The sequence below is a fragment of the Engystomops pustulosus genome, chromosome 1, assembly GCF_040894005.1.
Source record: "Engystomops pustulosus chromosome 1, aEngPut4.maternal, whole genome shotgun sequence".
Taxonomy (NCBI): domain Eukaryota; kingdom Metazoa; phylum Chordata; class Amphibia; order Anura; family Leptodactylidae; genus Engystomops; species Engystomops pustulosus.
In genome coordinates this window covers 122,122,854-122,140,768 of record NC_092411.1, presented here as the reverse complement: position 1 = coordinate 122,140,768, position 17,915 = coordinate 122,122,854, and the positions used below count along the sequence as shown (strand labels likewise).

The 17,915-nt window shown below is 37.4% G+C and overlaps 1 protein-coding gene across 5 annotated transcripts in view; it reads right to left on the bottom strand.

Moving 5' to 3' along the window:
* KDM4C (lysine demethylase 4C) overlaps positions 1–17,915 on the bottom strand; it is a 265,259-nt gene that overhangs the window by 241,224 nt on the left and 6,120 nt on the right. For 4 of the 5 annotated variants that reach the window (XM_072152239.1, XM_072152249.1, XM_072152230.1 and 1 more), the window contains exons 2-5: positions 17,440–17,601; positions 12,878–13,053; positions 12,312–12,426; positions 1,918–2,111 (exon numbers count right to left, since the gene is read on the bottom strand). In XM_072152239.1, coding sequence (XP_072008340.1) covers positions 1,918–2,111; positions 12,312–12,426; positions 12,878–13,053; positions 17,440–17,580 — 626 coding nt within the window. In that variant the 5' untranslated portion in view covers positions 17,581–17,601. Of the gene's footprint in view, positions 1–1,917; positions 2,112–10,715; positions 10,953–12,311; positions 12,427–12,877; positions 13,054–17,439; positions 17,602–17,915 lie in introns of those variants that run through there. The other variant, XM_072152259.1, reaches the window with a different exon arrangement.

Genomic DNA, 17,915 nt, shown 5'->3' with positions numbered 1-17,915 from the left:
TCATTTAAAAAAATTAAAAAATTCTATAAAAAGTGATCACAAGGTCGTACAGTCCTAAAATTAACATTGTAAACGTCATCAAAATCCGCAAAAAACGACACCACCCACAGCTCAGTACACTAAAGTATAAAAAAGTTATTAGCGCCAGAAGATGGCAAAATCCCAAAAAAAATTTTTTTACAGGAGGTTTTAATTTTTTTAAATGTATGAAAACATTATAAAACCTATACAAATTTGGTATCCCCGTAATCGTACCGACCCAAAGAATAAAGTAGACATGTCAGTTGGGGCGCACAGTGAAATCCGTAAGATCCAAGCCCACAAGAAGGCGGCCCAAATGCGTTTTTTTACCAATTTCACTGCATTTGGAATTTTTTTCCCGCTTCCTAGTACACGGCATGGAATATTCAATACCATCTCTATGAAGTGCAATTTATTACGCAGAAAATAAGCCGTCACACAGCTCTGTACATGGAAAAATAAAAAAGTTATGGATTTTTGATCATGGGGAGTAAAAAATGAAAAAAAAAAAAAAAAAAAAAAAAAAAGGGGCCAGGTCCTGAAAGGGTTAAAAGCAAAAGCAACCTAAATGCAGCACAAACCCCACATAAAATGTGAATGCAACGCAAACTCCACGTAAACATGCATTTAAATTGCGTTTGCGGTAACATCACATTTGCAAACACAAGGTCACTAGAATATTACCGGAATGTGTGAATATAGCCTCTAGATGAGCTTAGAGAAATCACAGCTCACCACTGTTCACAGCAGCTTCTCTGACATTTCCTGCCACAGATTATACAGTATAGGAGAAGATAATCATACATGTCCCCAGCTCCTCTGTGACAGAACAAAGATTAGAATGGTCAGATACAAGTAGTGATATATCTGCATCCATGGGGGCTAGAAAGAAAATTCAAAGTGCCCCTGAATCTGTGTAGCAGCCCATATGTCTCCATATGAAGTGAGGTGGTGTCCTAAAAATTATTACCACATTTTCAGAACCAAAACTTTTTATTCTTCAATTCACAGAGTTTTGTATTTTGCGGGGTTTGTTTCATATGTATAATATTGAGATACATATACACTTTATTCGCTTTTAACTACAGGCGGTCCCCTACTTAAGGACACCCGACTTACAGACAACCCATAGTTACAGACGGACCCCTCTGCCCACTGTGACCTCTGGTGAAGCTCTCTGGATGCTATTACTATAGTCCTAGACTGCACTGATCAGCTGTAAGGTGTCTGTAATGAGGCTTTATTGATAATTCTTGGTCCAATTACAGCAAAAATTTTGAAACTCCAATTGTCACTGGGGCAAAAGAAAAAAAATTTGTCTAGAACTTAAATTATAAAATATACAGTTTCGACTTACATACAAATTCAACTTAAGAACAAACCTCCGGACCCTATCTTGTATGTAACCCGGGGACTGCCTGTACATTTTTTTGAGGTGAGAAAGTAACAAAAAAAAAAAAGTCTCGCACACAGTACAAATTAGACAAGTTAAATTAACACTACTTGATAGAGGTACAGGTATATTTACTTTATACTTTCCAACATTTTATTGCTCTGCAATGAGGTGATGGGAACAGACTATGCTGACAGCACAGATACCAAGGGTACTGCATTCCACGCTCTATGAAAAGAATTGGGTAAGGAATAACAGTCATGTAAAATTCAAATATCTGGTTCTGATGAATCCAACTGGCTTTTGCAGACTGCATGCATGTACATGTAGAAAGCTACACCAATAAAGAAAGACTTTCAAATACCAGATTTTCAAGGATGAGAAAATGACATACTAGCATCTATACTACACAACACTATAATCAATTTTGCTTAGCTATCAAGTTTGTATGTGTGTATATAAACTAAACTATAAATCAAGAAAATTAAAATTAAAGATCTTACCACGATTTTGGTTCACCAAAGTGGAGGTAGTTTATACTGTAAAGATCCATGTCTTCCGTATGCCAGGCAAAAGTTGTTTTCCACATTCCAAAATACAGATAAGGTGTATTGACACCTTCAATTGAAATACCACATTCTTCTCCAACAACATCCAGAATGGTGTTTAGACGTGAAATATTCCACTCATCAATATCCTGAAGAAAAAAAAAAAAAAAAAAAAAAAAGTTAAATAATGAAGTTATTCCACTGCCGATCCTCTGTTCCCGATATAAAGCTCAACTGTAAAGCTATAATAATTTGCTAAAATCCCTATATGTGATTTGCCCTTTGAAAAAAAACAGTGATGCCTAATTTGTGCTGCTCACCCCCTTTCTTTCCATAGTTATGGCATTTTCTGTTCTGAAAGTGTTTGACAAAAATATTCCTCACTAGAGGTGAAGTGGGCAGAGACTAATGTCTGTCAATCTATGCCCTCAGGCTGAGGTCAGCTAGCTTGCCCACAGATCCCATGATGCCTTGTGTTCTCAAAGTAATTTAACATTAAATCCATTTAGTTTCCCGCAAGTAAATCCAGTGAACACTGCACAGCGCACATACAGGATGTATACCTTGACAGCCTGGCAGTTTCCTTCACATCGAGGAGCAGGGAACATGTAAAAGTGGTAGAAATCATTAATATTATGCAGTCTGTAGCCAATGTTGTGTGAGCACTTAGGGTTTAAATAGCTTATCTGGACCGAGGCGATAGTGCCATGCAGCACTGGTTGTTGTGGTTTCCTATCCACAAAAAGCTGAAACGTTGGAACAACCTCTTTAGTTTTACTTTGTTATTTCTGGGCCATGGAACACCCCTTTAATAAATGATGACAAGGTGTGGGAGAGGAGCAGAGTAAGACAGAGAAACTTCTGTAGAATCACAGACTGAGATGGAGGGAGGGAACAGGGAGATCTTGTACCTCACCATCCCTTGCAGGAGACACGTGTATAAACATCCTGCTCTGCTGCATGACCGTTACATGACCTCTTCCCCCTGTGAGCAAGGAGCAGCAGCTCCTCCACGGCCATGAATCCCTAGTTTGTTTACACCTTGTTTCTCTGACGGATTCCAGGGATTTTCAGCACATGGAGAGGAGGCAGCCACTGCATCACTAAGGTAATCTGAGGGCTATAGCACGAAAACTACTGCATATAGGTGATAAAGATAATAAGCAAAGTTGTTTTACATCCCAAGAGCTATTGATTTGCGAAATACAAAAAAAAAAAAAAAAACATTTACAGATACTCTTGAAGAGCTTGATTTACGAAAGATGTAAAGGCTCCTTTTGAATATTTTAACTAAATTAACCAGTGCTTAAGGTTACGCCAGTTGCACATTTTTCTTCTTCTTTTGTTTCTTTATTAACTCAAATGTTCTCTCAGTCAGGTTCATTAGCATAATTCTGAAAGTTGATTTTAGAAGGAAGGAGGCTATGAATAATAAGAGCAACTGCCCCAGGATTAGAATGATTTATATTGATGGTAAATAGTCTTTAACCCCTTAACCCTGAAGCCACTTTTCATCTTCCTGACACAGCCCAAATTTTCAAATCTGACATGTGTCACTAGAAGTGGTTATAACTTTGGAACGCTTTAACATATCCAAGTGATTTTGAAATTGTTTTCTCGTGACACTTTTTACTTCATGTTAGTTGAAAAAATTTGGTGATATGTTTTGCATTTATGAGAAAATCAGATATTTGGTGAAAAGGTACAGGCAGTCCCCGGGTTACATACAAGATTGGGTCTGTAGTTTTGTTCTTAAGTTGAAATTGTATGCAAGTCGGAACTGTATATTTTATCATTGTAATCCCAGCCAGAACTTTTTTGGTCTCTGTGACAATTGGATTTTAAAAATGTTGGTTTGTCATATGAACCAGGAATAACAATAAAGCGTCATTGCAGACATCTGTGATAACTGTTATAGCTGTTTATTGTAGCCTAGGACTAAAGTACAATAAATTACCAATATCCAGAGGTCCGTTTGTAACTAAGGGTCGTATGTAAGTCGAGTGTTCTTAAGTAGGGGACCGCCTGTAATTGTTTTATAGGGGTTAAAACAAAATCGGATGCAATTTTAAAATTAAAATGTTTTTGGCTAAATTAATGTGTTTTTCATAAAATCTACAAATTCTCAGTGGATAAAAATACCAAAACACACCAAAATACCAAACACAAAGTTTGATCCCCAATCTTTCCAGAGTATAACAATACCTCATATGTGGTGGTAACCTGCTGTATGAGCATGCACAAGGGAATTGAAGGGAAGCTGTGCCATTCACAGCAGATTAAGCATTGTCCCTTTACAAATATACAAATCTTTATTTTTTTTGGCAATTTGGACATATAAGGGCTTATTTTTTGCGACACGAGATGCCCTTTACAAATACTTCATTTAAGTGGGTCATTAGCTTTTTGATAAGATTTTATTAACTCTTGAATGTATGGAGAAAAAGAAAAATTGTCAATTTTTTTTTTTTTTTATATTTTGGGGGTCATACACAGTATATTAAAGGAAACCTACCAGTTAAATGGTAGTGGTAAAGCAGCAAGTACCGAGCACCAGCTCAGGGTGAGCTGGTGCCGGTACTTACTTTCGCTAGTGTTATAAACCGCGGTATCGCGGTTTTAACACTTTTTAAACTTTAGAGCAGAGGAGGCTTCAGCGCTGCGTGCGCACGATCGTGCACGCGCCTACATAGGAAATAGCGGAGATGTCGCGCGCAGCGCCGAAGCCCCTTCTGCTCTAAAGTTTAAAAAGTGTTAAAACCGCGATACCGTGGTTTATAACACTAACGAAAGCAAGTACCGGCACCAGCTCTTGGTACTTACAGCTTACCTCTGCCATTCTAAGTGGTAGGTTTCCTTTAAAAATACTATATTATCTTTATAGATTACTACGATTATAGTGATACCTCATTTATATTGTTTTAATATATTTTTACAATTTTACTGGAAAAAACAAATATAAAAGATAATTTGCTTTTGTATCGCCATCTTAACGGAGATAACTTTAATATTTTTGGGTTGACAGAGCTGGTTTAGGGCTTATTATTTTTTTTATATTAAGTTGTCCTTTGCAGTGGTACAATTTTGGCACACAACTTTCTTTTTGATCACCGTGACGTGTAAGGGATTAACACCCGCAATTGGAAGAATCTCTGATCACGTGTGTTAGAGGCGGGTGTCGGCTATAACGTACAGCCGACACCCACAGCTTCTGGCGCAGTGTCCATTAACGAGCGGCCATGCCCTGTGAGGTACTCAGGGGACAGCAATCGGTTTTCATGACAGTCTTGGATCATATGAAGACGCGAGGCTGTCTGGTTTTAACCATTCATTACAATGTGCAATTTGCACATTACAGTCCTTAAAATGGTAGCATTGAAAATGTCATCTAAAGTCACAAAAAAATGATACCACAAATAGCTCCCTATACCGAAGTAGTATGAAAAAAAGTTATTAGCTTTAGAAAACGGCAAAATGAAATATTTATTTTGCACAGGTTTTAAATTTTTACAAATTAATGAAAACATTATAAAACAAAAAAAAAATTGGTATCCCGTGATCACATCAACACAATAAAAAGATGAAAATGTGTTTTTCTTTTTGTTTTTTTTTTTCCACAATTTACCCTTTTTTCCAGCACATGGCATGTAATATAAAATACAGTCACTATGAAGTGCAGAAAACAAGCCTTCATACAACTTTTACATGGAAAAAATTTAAAGTGTTTTACTCCACACCTTCAAAAATGTATAAGAAAATAAAAAAAATAAAAAAATTGGAAATGCAAAAATGAAAGAAGGGCCTCAACGTTAAGGGGCTAAAGCAGAAAGAAAGGGTAGTGGGGGAAAAAAAAAAAAAAAATTCTCTCATTAATGAAGTACCGTATATATTCTAGTATAAGCAGCGAATTCTCAGCACAGTTTTTTTGGCTAAAAAAAAGACAATGCTTATACACGAGTATATAAAAAGAATAAATTTATATACTTACTCTCCAGGACTTCCTGCAATTCCTAGGCTTCACATGTAATAGAGCGGGCGGGGTCAAGGTAATTACCGAGTTTTACTTTTTGTCCCAAATAGTGTACACGTTGCCAACTGGTAACTGTTTTTAATTTGAAATCGATAAATGATGTAGAAGTTTCCCGAGGGTGGTGGGAAATCCTGGGACTAGGGTCATAGCTCTGCATACAGAAAGGTAAAAACTTTCGTCTAACCAGTTTTACAGATTTTTTTTTTTTTATCCAACACAAAAATATCAATCTTGATAAAAAAAAAAAAAAAAAAAAAACTATTTGTACATAACTGAGGTTCATAAAATCTATAGATCTTTTCACAAAAAATAAGCCCTCTCACAGGCGAATTGACCAAAAATTTGAAAAGTTAAAGTGGACTTTATTGTGTACAAATGTGAAAAAAAGTGTATAATACATTTGGCAGTTAAGTACATCTTTCAACTTTCATTTTTTACCAGTGTTTACAGAAAGCCAAGAACAAGGAGACTAAGGCTCACATGAAAAGGAAAATTTAAGTTCTCTATTGCAGTCTTGCAACAGAACCATATAAAATAGAAGTGTTGGCATCCACGACTGCCTGTGTCTTATTTCATAAGGAGATGTATTTTCACATCAAACTGATGAAGCCAACAAGTGTATATTTTCATTGTCTATATCCATCTATCTATCTATATACACACACCCACCAACTGTGATTTCTTACAGTCTATGGCTTCTGCATTTAGATAAAATGTTTAGAAAATGAAAAATTCAAAAATAGGTGTTGCTCAAGAATGATATTTTTTATGCAGATATCTGTGCACCTAATATAAAACGAAAAGAGAAAAGCATCCCTCGAGAGGGTCTTCAGATGAAATTCAATAAATATTCAAGAGAGCCACCTTGGGGAAGAAATCAAAATATACCTAAGGAAGGCAAACAGCCATAAAAATGCTCCTCTTCCATTAAATTCCTCTTGTCGGTGTAAGATACCATAACCCACAACCAATATTTCCTGTTCCAACCTCGATAGTATTCAACACTAAGCCCGACCCTAGACAGTCAGGACAAAGAAAACATATCACCCAGTTTACTCTACTGGTCACTAGACAAAAACTGCTAGTGTAAATGCCAGGAGGCACTGTATACTCTATATAGGGGAATCAATGGCCACTGTTAATAATAATAAAAAAAAAAACATTTAAACCCCTTAAAGACCAGGCCCTTTTCTGTTTTTGCATTTCCATTTTTCACTCCCAACTTTCAAAAGTGTATAACTATTTTTTCAATGTAAAGGGCTGTGTGACAGATTGCACTTCATAGTGATGGTATTAAATATTTCATGCCCTGTACTGGGAAGCAGGAAAAATAATTCCAAATGCAGTGAAATTGGTGGGAAAAACACATTTGTACCATTTTCTTGTGGGCTTGGCTTTTACTGTGCACCCCCAGAAGGACAGCTTTCCTTTATTTTTTTGGGTTGGCACGATCATGGGGGATACTAAATGTGTAATGTTTTTACATACTTTTAAAAATTAAAATCTCCTGTACAAAAAAAAAAAAAATCATCATCTTCATTTTCTTGTGCTAATAACTTTTTCATACTTCCTGTCCCCCCCAAAAATGCCACACACAGCTGTGCACTGGAATGATGTTTCATTGCTTCCATTTTGAGGATGGCACAGCCTTTTGATCACCTTTTATTACATTTGTTTTGTGTGTTGCTAAATGGCATTTTCGCCTTTGGGCACTATTTTTTGTTAAGGCATAAAACACCGATACCCAACATAATGATTTTACAGGCAGTCCCCTACTTAAGGACACTTGACTTACAGACAACCCATAGTTACAGACAGACCCCTCTGACCTCTGGATGCTTTACTATAGTCCCAGATTGCAATAATGAGCTGTAAGGGGTCTGTAATGAAGCTTTATTGATAATCCTTGGTCCCATTACAGCAAAAAATGTTTAAACTCCAATTGTCACTGGGGCCAAATTTTTTTTTGTCTGGATCTGGATTATAAAATATACAGTTTCGACTCACATACAAATTCAACGTAAGAACAAACCTCCGGACCCTATCTTGTACGTAACCCGGGGACTGCCTGTACTCTTATTTATTTGTATTTATACCAGTTCTAGGGAAAAGGGGGGGGGGATTATTTTTTTTTGGCCATTTTCAGACCCCTTAGGGTACATTAACCCTGGGGTGTCTGAGTGGCAACATATGGTAGGATCATACTACAGTATGGCAATATACAGGGATTTTACTGATAATGTATTACAATGTGCAACTGGCACATTGTAACTAATGATGAGAGGCTATACAGCTTACAGAGACCCGAGGCGGTCATAGCAACAGATTGTCGCTCCCTGAAGTCACAGGGAGCGGCGATCAATGCCAAGATGGCTCCCACGCGCCATTGCCAGGGAACGCAGGTGTTACTAGTGGGAGTTTGCTGCAATATGTAGCAAACACCCACCGTGTATGTAGAGGGTCAGACCGTGAGCCCTTTACATAAACTTACATAAGGAAGAAAGGCGGGGGGAGAGAAGGAGAAAAGGAGACATGAATATTTTTATTTATTTAAAGGAAACCTACCATTTAGAATGGCAGGGGTAAGCTGTAAGTACCGAGCACCAGCTCAGGATGAGCTGGTGCCGGTACTTACTTTCGCTAGTGTTATAAACCGCGGTATCGCGGTTTTAAACACTTTTTAAACTGTAGACCAGAACTGGCTTCGGCGCTGCGTGCGCACGATCGTGCGCGCACCTACATAGGAAATAGCGGAGATGTTGTGCGCGCAGCGCCGAAGCCTCTCCTGCTCTAAAGTTTAAAAAGTATTAAAACCGCGATACCGCGGTTTATAACACTAACGAAAGTAAGTACCGGCACCAGCTCACCCTGAGCTGGTGCTCGGTACTTACAGCTTACCCCTGCTATTCTAAAATGGTAGGTTTCCTTTAACAAAAGTATGTAACAGGGTTTACTATCGCCATTTGCTTTCTAAGCCAAGCAGTATCATCATGTGAAATCTCAATACAGCACTCACAAGGTAAAACTTGGTCCCCAAAGAGCAAATGTCCAGGCAAGTTTGATATCAAAATGACTAATTCATTGTTCCACCACTATTGGGAGTGGCTTTTACTCCTTTTCCCACATAGACTCTTCTAGCATTTAAGAGTGTATCTCGCAAAGTGTACAGCTATGGTTAAGGGTGAAGCTGGCCCTATGAATTAGATTTAATGACGCTCAAATAAATATGTTTAACCACTTGAAGACCAGTCCCCATAAATAATGGGGCTGGTTGTTGTCAAGGGAGCATTCTGAGGGCAGGAGTCCGCCGTTTAATAACAGTACTAGCAGCGATCACAGCAGCTAACTGGCATCAATTGTGGAAGTTAACCTGTTAGGTGGTTCAGTTATCCAAAGGGAATAATTGAAAAAGTTCTCCCATACCACAAAGAATAGCACCTTTACCAACTCCATATACCAAACTACGAAAAGTAACAGGTGCGAGAATAGGGCAGCATAATTGGGTCTTTTTTACTGCAGGGTTTTTAATGGTGTGGAAAAAAAAAAATTGGCATCTCCGTGATCATACTGGCCCAAAGAATAAAAGGGGATCAACAACTTGTTACGCAAATAACAACCCCTTATACAGCTCTGTACACTGAAGAAAAGAAAATAATATGGCTTGTGGAAAGAAGGGAATGAAAAACTAAAATGTAAAAACCATGGAAAAAAAAAAAAATTTAGGAGTTATATGCTGATCTTTGTTGCTACAGTAGCATTGTTCAATGAATCTACTGCTGTATCAGGTGACTGTAAGTAGTAGGACGCCAGCACCCGCCTCTAAACAGAAAGGGGCAGGGTACTGACAGGAAATAGAAGCTACATAGAAATTTAGCAAACACTAGTCGCTCGTAGGCAAAGACCCTAGTTTATATTAGGGTCCATAAACCTTTTTTCTTTGGGGAGGCGTCTGTGTGTCTGTACTGTATACATGTATGAATAATTTAAAAAAAAATCCCCTTGGCTAGTATGAGATTATCTACATGTAAACTTCAGGGGGTCAATTTCTTTTGAATTGGTGGAAGGGAAGAAGGGGATTCCAAATTAAAAGAGACTCCAGCTGCCCAAATACACCCACACTTAAACGCAAAGCTATATAAAAATAAATCTTTATATATCACCATATTTTGCAGCACTGTACAAATCATGGGGTACATAAACAAATAGACAAAATAAGAAATTACAGAGTTATAACATGGTCATATAAAACAAAAGGAGTGAGGGCCCTGCTTGCAAGAGCTTACAATCTATTAATTATGCAATTGGTTGAAAGGTGAAGAGTTATGAAAACCACAAAACTAAGATCTTGAGAACAGCTTGTTGAGAAGCCCCATTCTTCAGCAATCAGCATAATTTAGCCTTACTCCCCTGTGTACATCACTGAACACACACTGTTAATCCACTGATGAAACCTGGCCCTAGAAAGGAGACAGCTTTTCATCTGCACGTGGTAGGCTTGTACTGTGTTAGGTTACATGCACACAAATGTGTACCGCCGCTGGGAGCCTATTGCCATCTATGCGTCTGTGGTGCTTTTTAGTTTTTTTCACATCCCAAAAAAATAGTTTTAGTTTTACAGTTGCTGGTTCCTGACAGTAAAAAAGGAAAAAAAAAAAAAAAAAAGTGTATGTGAACAAGCCCTGACTTGTGAGGGTCAGTGGACATCAATGAAAAAAATACCACCATGTCCACAGATTAAGGTCTTATGCAAATTAATATTTTTTTCCCCTCAGTATTCTATTTAATCAAATTAATGGGTTTTGCCAACAAAGATAACTTATCCATAAAATAGTCCCAACAGTGGTTGCCCAAGTGGCAAGTCCAAGATAAAATCTGGGTGCTACATTAGGCTTTGAAGTGGAGGGAAAAGTTGTCTTCATCAGGATGCACCTTCAGAGTGTCATCTAAAGTTCAGCTACACCTTGGATGACGATAGAACCACATTTACAGTGTTAATTTAACCGGCGGTATTCACGGCGGCGGTCGCGTCGCGCTGCATGGAGAGGGCTCACGGGCTGAGCCCTCTCCATAGCCGGTAAGTCTTTGCTGCATATTGCAGCAAAGGCTTACCGGTAACATCCGCGATCGGTGCTAGCACTGATCGCGGGTGTTTTTACAGCGTGGGCTGCCGGCAAAGCTGCCGGCAGCCTCAAACAGATAGCGGCGCGTGGGCGCCGCCATCTTACCTGGGATCGCCGCTCCCCATGACGTCATCGGGGGGCGGCGATCCGTCTCCATGGTAGCCTCGGGTCTTCCGAAGACCCGAGGCTATTTCGTTTTAACCCCTTCATTACAATGTGCTGATAGCACATTGTAATGAATGAGGAAGAAAATCCCCATATACTGCCATACTGTAGTATGGCAGTATATGATAGGATCGATCAGACAACCTAGGGTTAAAGTACCCTAGGGAGTCTGAAAAATAGTATAAATAAAAATAAAAAAAAGGTAAAAAAAAAAAAAAATTATAATAAAAAAACCTAAAATTTTAAATCACCCCCCTTTCCTAGAACTGACATAAATATAAATAAACAGTAAAAATCATAAACACATCAGGTATCGACGCGTCCGAAAATGCCCGATCTATCAAAATATGATAACGGTTTTTCAATGAGTTTAACCCCGTAACGGAAAATAGCGCCCAAAGTCGAAAATGGCACTTTTTTGCCATTTTGAAAAATCTAAAAAAATCTATAAAAAGTGATCAAAAGGTCGTACAGTCCTAAAAATGATATCATTGAAAATATTATCAAATTTCGCAAAAAATGACACCACGCACAGCTCCGTACACCAAAGTATAAAAAAGTTATTAGCGCCAGAAGTTGGCAAAATCAAAAAAAATTTTTTGTACAGGAGGTTTAAATTTTTGTAAATGTATGAAAACATTATAAAACCTATACAAATTTGGTATCCCCTTAATCGTACCGACCCAAAGAATAAAGTAGACATGTCATTTGGGGCGCTCAGTGAAAGACGTAATATCCAAGCCCACAAGAAAATGGCGCAAATGTGTTTTTTCACCATTTTCATTGCATTTGGAATTCTTTTCCCGCTTCCGAGTACATGGCATTGAATATTTAATACCATCATTATGAAGTGTAATTTGTTACGCAGAAAACAAGCCGTCACACAGCTCTTTACGTGTAAAAATAAAAAAGTTATAGATCTTTGAAGGTGGGGAGTGAAAAATGGACATGAAAAAACAGGAAAGGGCCCGGTCCTTAACCAGTTAAAACTGAAGGATTACAAATTTCTGTTTTTGATAGATCAACCAACTTACTTCATCATAAAGGCTTCCATTGACATCAGCACCATAGATTGGAGCAACAAAAGTTAAATTCTTCCAATATTTCCTTTCTAAATCTTCATAATCCATGTACCTTGGAGTGCAGTATCTGTAATAACAGATCAGTGAGACACCACCTTTAGTAATAAAGTAATCGCAGCTAAACAGAAGAACACATTTTAAAAACAACAGAAACTCTTGCAATACTGCAAATACGCCTTACCCTTCATCCCATACATTACAGATAAAACATTTGGGCATCTTACAGTTTGCATTCTGGTCTTAAAACGTAAAACCATCTTAAAGAGGACCGGTCACCTGTAAAAATGGCAGTAGGAGCTGCTTACTAAGGTTAGCAGTTCCTAGTGCTACAACAGATGTAGTAGTGTTACACTGCTAGCGTAACACTACATCGCCGTGCCTAACTAAAGTATGTGCAGGCGTCAGTATTAAATAGCCTACCGGGTGGTCTGCTTGCATGATTTCATCATGCAAGCAGTGGTAGGTTTCTTTTAAGTTGCAATAACCAGCAAAACACAATTAATACCACTTTTACATACTTATCACTATTTGCAAGTCTTCTGAACTCTTTCACAGTCATTGGCTTTTTCTGAATGTTGTACTGAGTGAAAAGTCCAGATTGGCCAGTCACCATCTGCTGAATTGGAGCAGGGATCACAAGGTCATCTATGTCATCATAATGTCTCTTTGGCTTCCATCCTTTTGGGGGAATAACCTTAAAAAGATTTAATAAAACAAAAAGGTGATTAAAAAAAAAAAAAAAGGCAGTATACATAAATGGTGATTTACACGGTTTATGTTCTAAAACCTTGAAAATTAAACGCAGTGTGCCAACATGGAGACATACAAAGTACAACTTCTGTAACAAGGTCATGATGGAAACAATCTTGTCTAATGTTACTTTTCACCACTCATTGACCTCAGGTCATGTGCAGCCAGTCAGGAAAGTTTCTCTGTAGTGCTCAGGTCATCACTGGAGTTTTGGGAATAAAAACCAAAAGACTATAGCTAAAGGATGTTCTGTATACGCAGGGAATCAGTGTTTTTTTTATTTTCTCGTTTACAGTAACCCTGCAATCTCTAGACAAGCGCCAATTATGAAAACAGAAGAAAAAAAACATTTTCAATCACAATTTTTAAATGTTAAACATTTTAAAGGTGAAGTATTGGTGAAAATCAAGCGCGTTAAGATGAACGTGGATGCACTTTTTACACAAGCTCGGTAGTGAAGCTCCTCCGCTGCAGAGCAGAGGGGAAGGAGTGTCTGTACTTCTCTTAGAACTGCTAGAGTGAGAAGGAAAACCGAATTAAGCCAAGATTGTCCAATATATGTGCCCTTTACATACAGCTTTTTGTTTTAGTCTGCTTTTCTTCCGAGTTAATGTTTGTAGGGTTGGGGTCTCACGAAACAAATATTATTCAGTACATTTTTTGCTGAAAACTGTTGTTTTTTCCCCACATAGTGTTTTGCATAATTTATTGAAGTTATAGTTGTATGTTGTAATCTAATGATAAATATTGTTTTAGGTGCTACAGGGAAATGGAGGAGTTGGAGGTTTGCCATACAGACACCACAGCACTACCTGCATTCTGCCATTCTCCTGACCAGCTGTCTGACCCCCAGTGAGCGGACATTTAGCTCAGGCAAAATAGGTGCCCCCTTAACCACTTTAGGACCAGGCCCTTGTTACATTTCCATTTTAACCCTGTCTAGACACAGCCAGTTTGTATGTTAAGGCTCGGCCTCTTTTTGTAATCTGGCATATGTTGCTTTATACTTTTGACACATTGTACTTCATGTTAGTAGTAAATTTTGATTGATACGTTTTGAGTTTATGAAAAAAACAAAAATTGATAAATTTTTGTACAAATTTGTCTTTTTCAAAATTTGAAATTATCTGCTCGAGACTGATCTTAAGTAACTAATTTGGTTGGTAAAATTAACATTTCCTATATCTCAACTTTACATTTTCATCATTTTTAAGTCCTTTTATTTTTATATGACCGCTTACAAATAGGGTATAGCAGTACCAGGGAGAACCAGCATCATATTTTTTTGGGTCTTTGTCTGCCGTAGCAGTAGCTGTGCACAAGATGACATCATGGATATTTCTTACTATGCACTATCCATTATGCATCATCCTTGGGGTCCACCTGTTGGTTTAAAATGCTCACTACACCCCTAGATTACTTCATGGAGGGGTGTAGTTTTCAAATACGGTCAGTTCTCATGGGTTTCTACTGTACTTATTCCTAAGAGCATCTACAAGTGTTTTATGGTGCCAATTTGTTTTTAAATGTCTGTGCTCCAAATGCCATTCTCTTCCGAGCCCTGCCGTGTCTCCATTTTTGCTAAGGAGACCCTACGTGACGATTTTTAGAGTGTTTGTCTCCAGTGGCATGAATTGGGTAAAATACTTTTGACACTACAATGACAAATTTTGAGAAATTACAAAGCAAATTTTACTCGCCACGGTTCAATTTGTGTTACATTTGATCCAGGATTTTATGGCTTAAAATGCTCATACAACCCTGAATAAATTCTTTGAGGGTTGCCCTTTCATAAAATGGGTCCATACTCGGGGGTTTCTATAGTACTGGTACCTCAGGGGCACCCCAACAACAGTCTAGTGAAAAGGATGCTCCAAAAGCTAAATTTTGCTTGTCCCTTCTCAGCCCTGCTGTGTGCCAAGCCTATCAATTATTGGCAGTTGTGTGGTATCGCAGTACTCAGGACAACCTGCAGAATGACATTTTTGAGATAAAAACGCAATTTTTGCTATGCACCATTTACTTTGCATTACATCTTGGCCAGCATGTTGGGTGTTAAAATGCTCACCATAACCCCAGATAAATTCTTTGAGGGGTCTAGTTTCCTAAATGGTGACATCTTTGGGAGTTTTCTATTGTACTGTTACTTCAGGGGCTCTTCAAGAACACCGTGGCACCATAAAACATTTGTAGCCAAATTGGCCTTCCAAAAACCCCGTAGCACTAATTCTGTTCTGGACATCAATGTGCGATGAAACAGCAGTTGACATCCACACGATGTCTGGTATTGCCATACTCTGAAGAAGCAGGGCAAAAATTACGGGATGTGTATTTACCTCAAATTCCTTCTGAATGTGTCCATTTTAGTGCTAAATAAGAATGATCTAATTCAAAAATTGAAAATTTTCAATCCATTTGTTTGCTTTCAGAGAGAATTAAAGGGTTAACAGACTACTCAAATGCCTTTATAGGGCACTCCAAACATTTAGCTTTTTTTTTTTAAATCTAAATAAAAAAAATAAATAAAAATAAAAAAAATCAATGGCAAAAGGTTTCTACAAAAAAAAAAAAAAAAGTATGACTTTCTGTCTAAAAAGATAGAACATTTGAAATTTTTTTTCCTAAAATTTTGAATTGTTACTCCCCCAAAAAAGATACTGATCACCGAAATGATACTACTAACATAAGCTACAATGTCTCACAGCATCACAGGGATATCTAAAAGTGTTGAAAAGTTATTACCACAGGAACATACACTGGTCAAATTTTAAAAAACAAGGACTGAGCCTTAATTTAAACAGGCTGCGTCCTTAAGGAGTTAAAAAAAAAAAAAAAAACCAAAAAAAAAAAAAAAACAGCTTTTAGGAATATGTGTAACCCTTTGAGCACTGCATAATAATTAAATCAAAATGGAGCTAAAATTTACAATGGTCTAATTTTGTCGTTCATACATTGATTTAGCCCTAAAATTTACACTTTTCTGGGAAAAAAACCCTGAAAACCTAAGTTTTATCCTATAGAACCTAGAGGATTTTAGTTTCCTCATTAGCGCCCTTTTGTAGGCTATAATATTTTTGTTTGCCCGTTAGATGGGCCGGGTGAGGGAATTTTTTTTTTGCGGGATGAGATGCATTTTCCAGTGATACCAATTTGCGGTTGGGATGACCCAACAGTTACTATTGTTGGGGGTGGAGGAGAAGAAAAGCATCATTTATGTAAAGGGCAATAGACCCTTTTTTTTTCTTTCAACATAAAGCCTAATAAACGTCTTATTTTTATTCTATGGGTCAGTAGGGTGACGGGGATACCATACTTAGATTTTTCCCCATATTAGATATTTTTTTTTGTTTTACTAAAATTTCTCACAATAAAATATATCCTTTTTGTATCGCATAACACTTATTCTTTTTGTCCACAGAGCTGGTTGATGGCTTCATTTTTGCAAGACGTGTTGTACTTGTGCTCCAGTGTCATTCTGGAGTAGACATGTTTTTTTTATCCTTTTTTAACATTTGGGTGGTGAATTAGTTAAATTTCATAATTTTTGTTGAGTTTTCAACAGTTTTTTTTTACGCTGTTCATCGTGTGGGTTCAATAATGGTTTATTGTTATCCGATGGGTCGTGGCGGATGCGGTAATAGTACAGGCAGTCCCCGGGTTACATACAAGATAGGGACTGTAGGTTTGTTCTTAAGTTGAATTTGTATGCAAGTCGGAACTGTATATTTTATCATTGTAATCCCAGCCAGAACTTTTTTGGTCTCTGTGACAATTGGATTTTAAAAATGTTGGGTTGTCATAAGAACCAGGAATAACACTAAAGCTTCATTACATACACATTTGATAACTGTTACAGCTGATCATTGTAGCCTAGGACTAAAGTACAATAAATTACCAATATCCAGTGGTCCGTTTGTAACTGGGGGGCGTATGTAAGTCGAGTGTTCTTAAGTAGGGGACCACCTGTACATGGGTGGGGATTGTGTTATGTGTAAAAGGTCAAAAACATATGTCATTTTCTTTGTTAATGGGGATTGAGAATTTTTTGCAATTTATTTTTTGATTGAACACTTTTTTTTTTTTTTTTATACACTGTGTATATTTTACACTACAACTGATCATCTTGATATTTATAGTAGTGTTATTTGTACTGGATTTGGGGTGGAATCTCCACCACACTTTCATGACACCTTATTCATGGCAAACCTGGCCTTACAGTTAGAGTATAACTTCCTTCAGTAAAAAGCTGCAACAATCCACAGTACATCTTAAAATAAAAAAAAATTAAAAAAAAACAGATGCATTTCCTTAATGCATCCCAATTCCTCACCTTTGCCAAACCAGATCGATGTGCACCTTTAGACTCCATGTAAACCAAATACTTGTTGAAATCTTTGAATTCTTCCATGGTTGGCCTGAAAGTCATAATTTTGCATGCAGGGTTCTGCTCATCAGAATCTTTTGCATTCATTTTTTTTAATGAGGTGTTAAACTAAAAAGAAAAAAAAAACAAGAAAAAAAAACAATTGAATTGACAAATATCTAGTGTATTTTTAATTTCTACACAGGGCAATCTTAACCCGTTATGCCATATTTTTACAAACAAATGACACTAATGAAACCAATATATGACACTAATATCGATTTTTCATGGGTGATTATTGCCATGTAGCCCTAATCTAAAAAGATGCTACCTTGAAGTGTTAGATGCTAAAAATCCTTCTATTAGTCACTCTGAGGGCTTAAGTCAGTTGAAACGTCCATCCTTTTTAATGGACAGCACACGCTTACACTTCATGCAATACT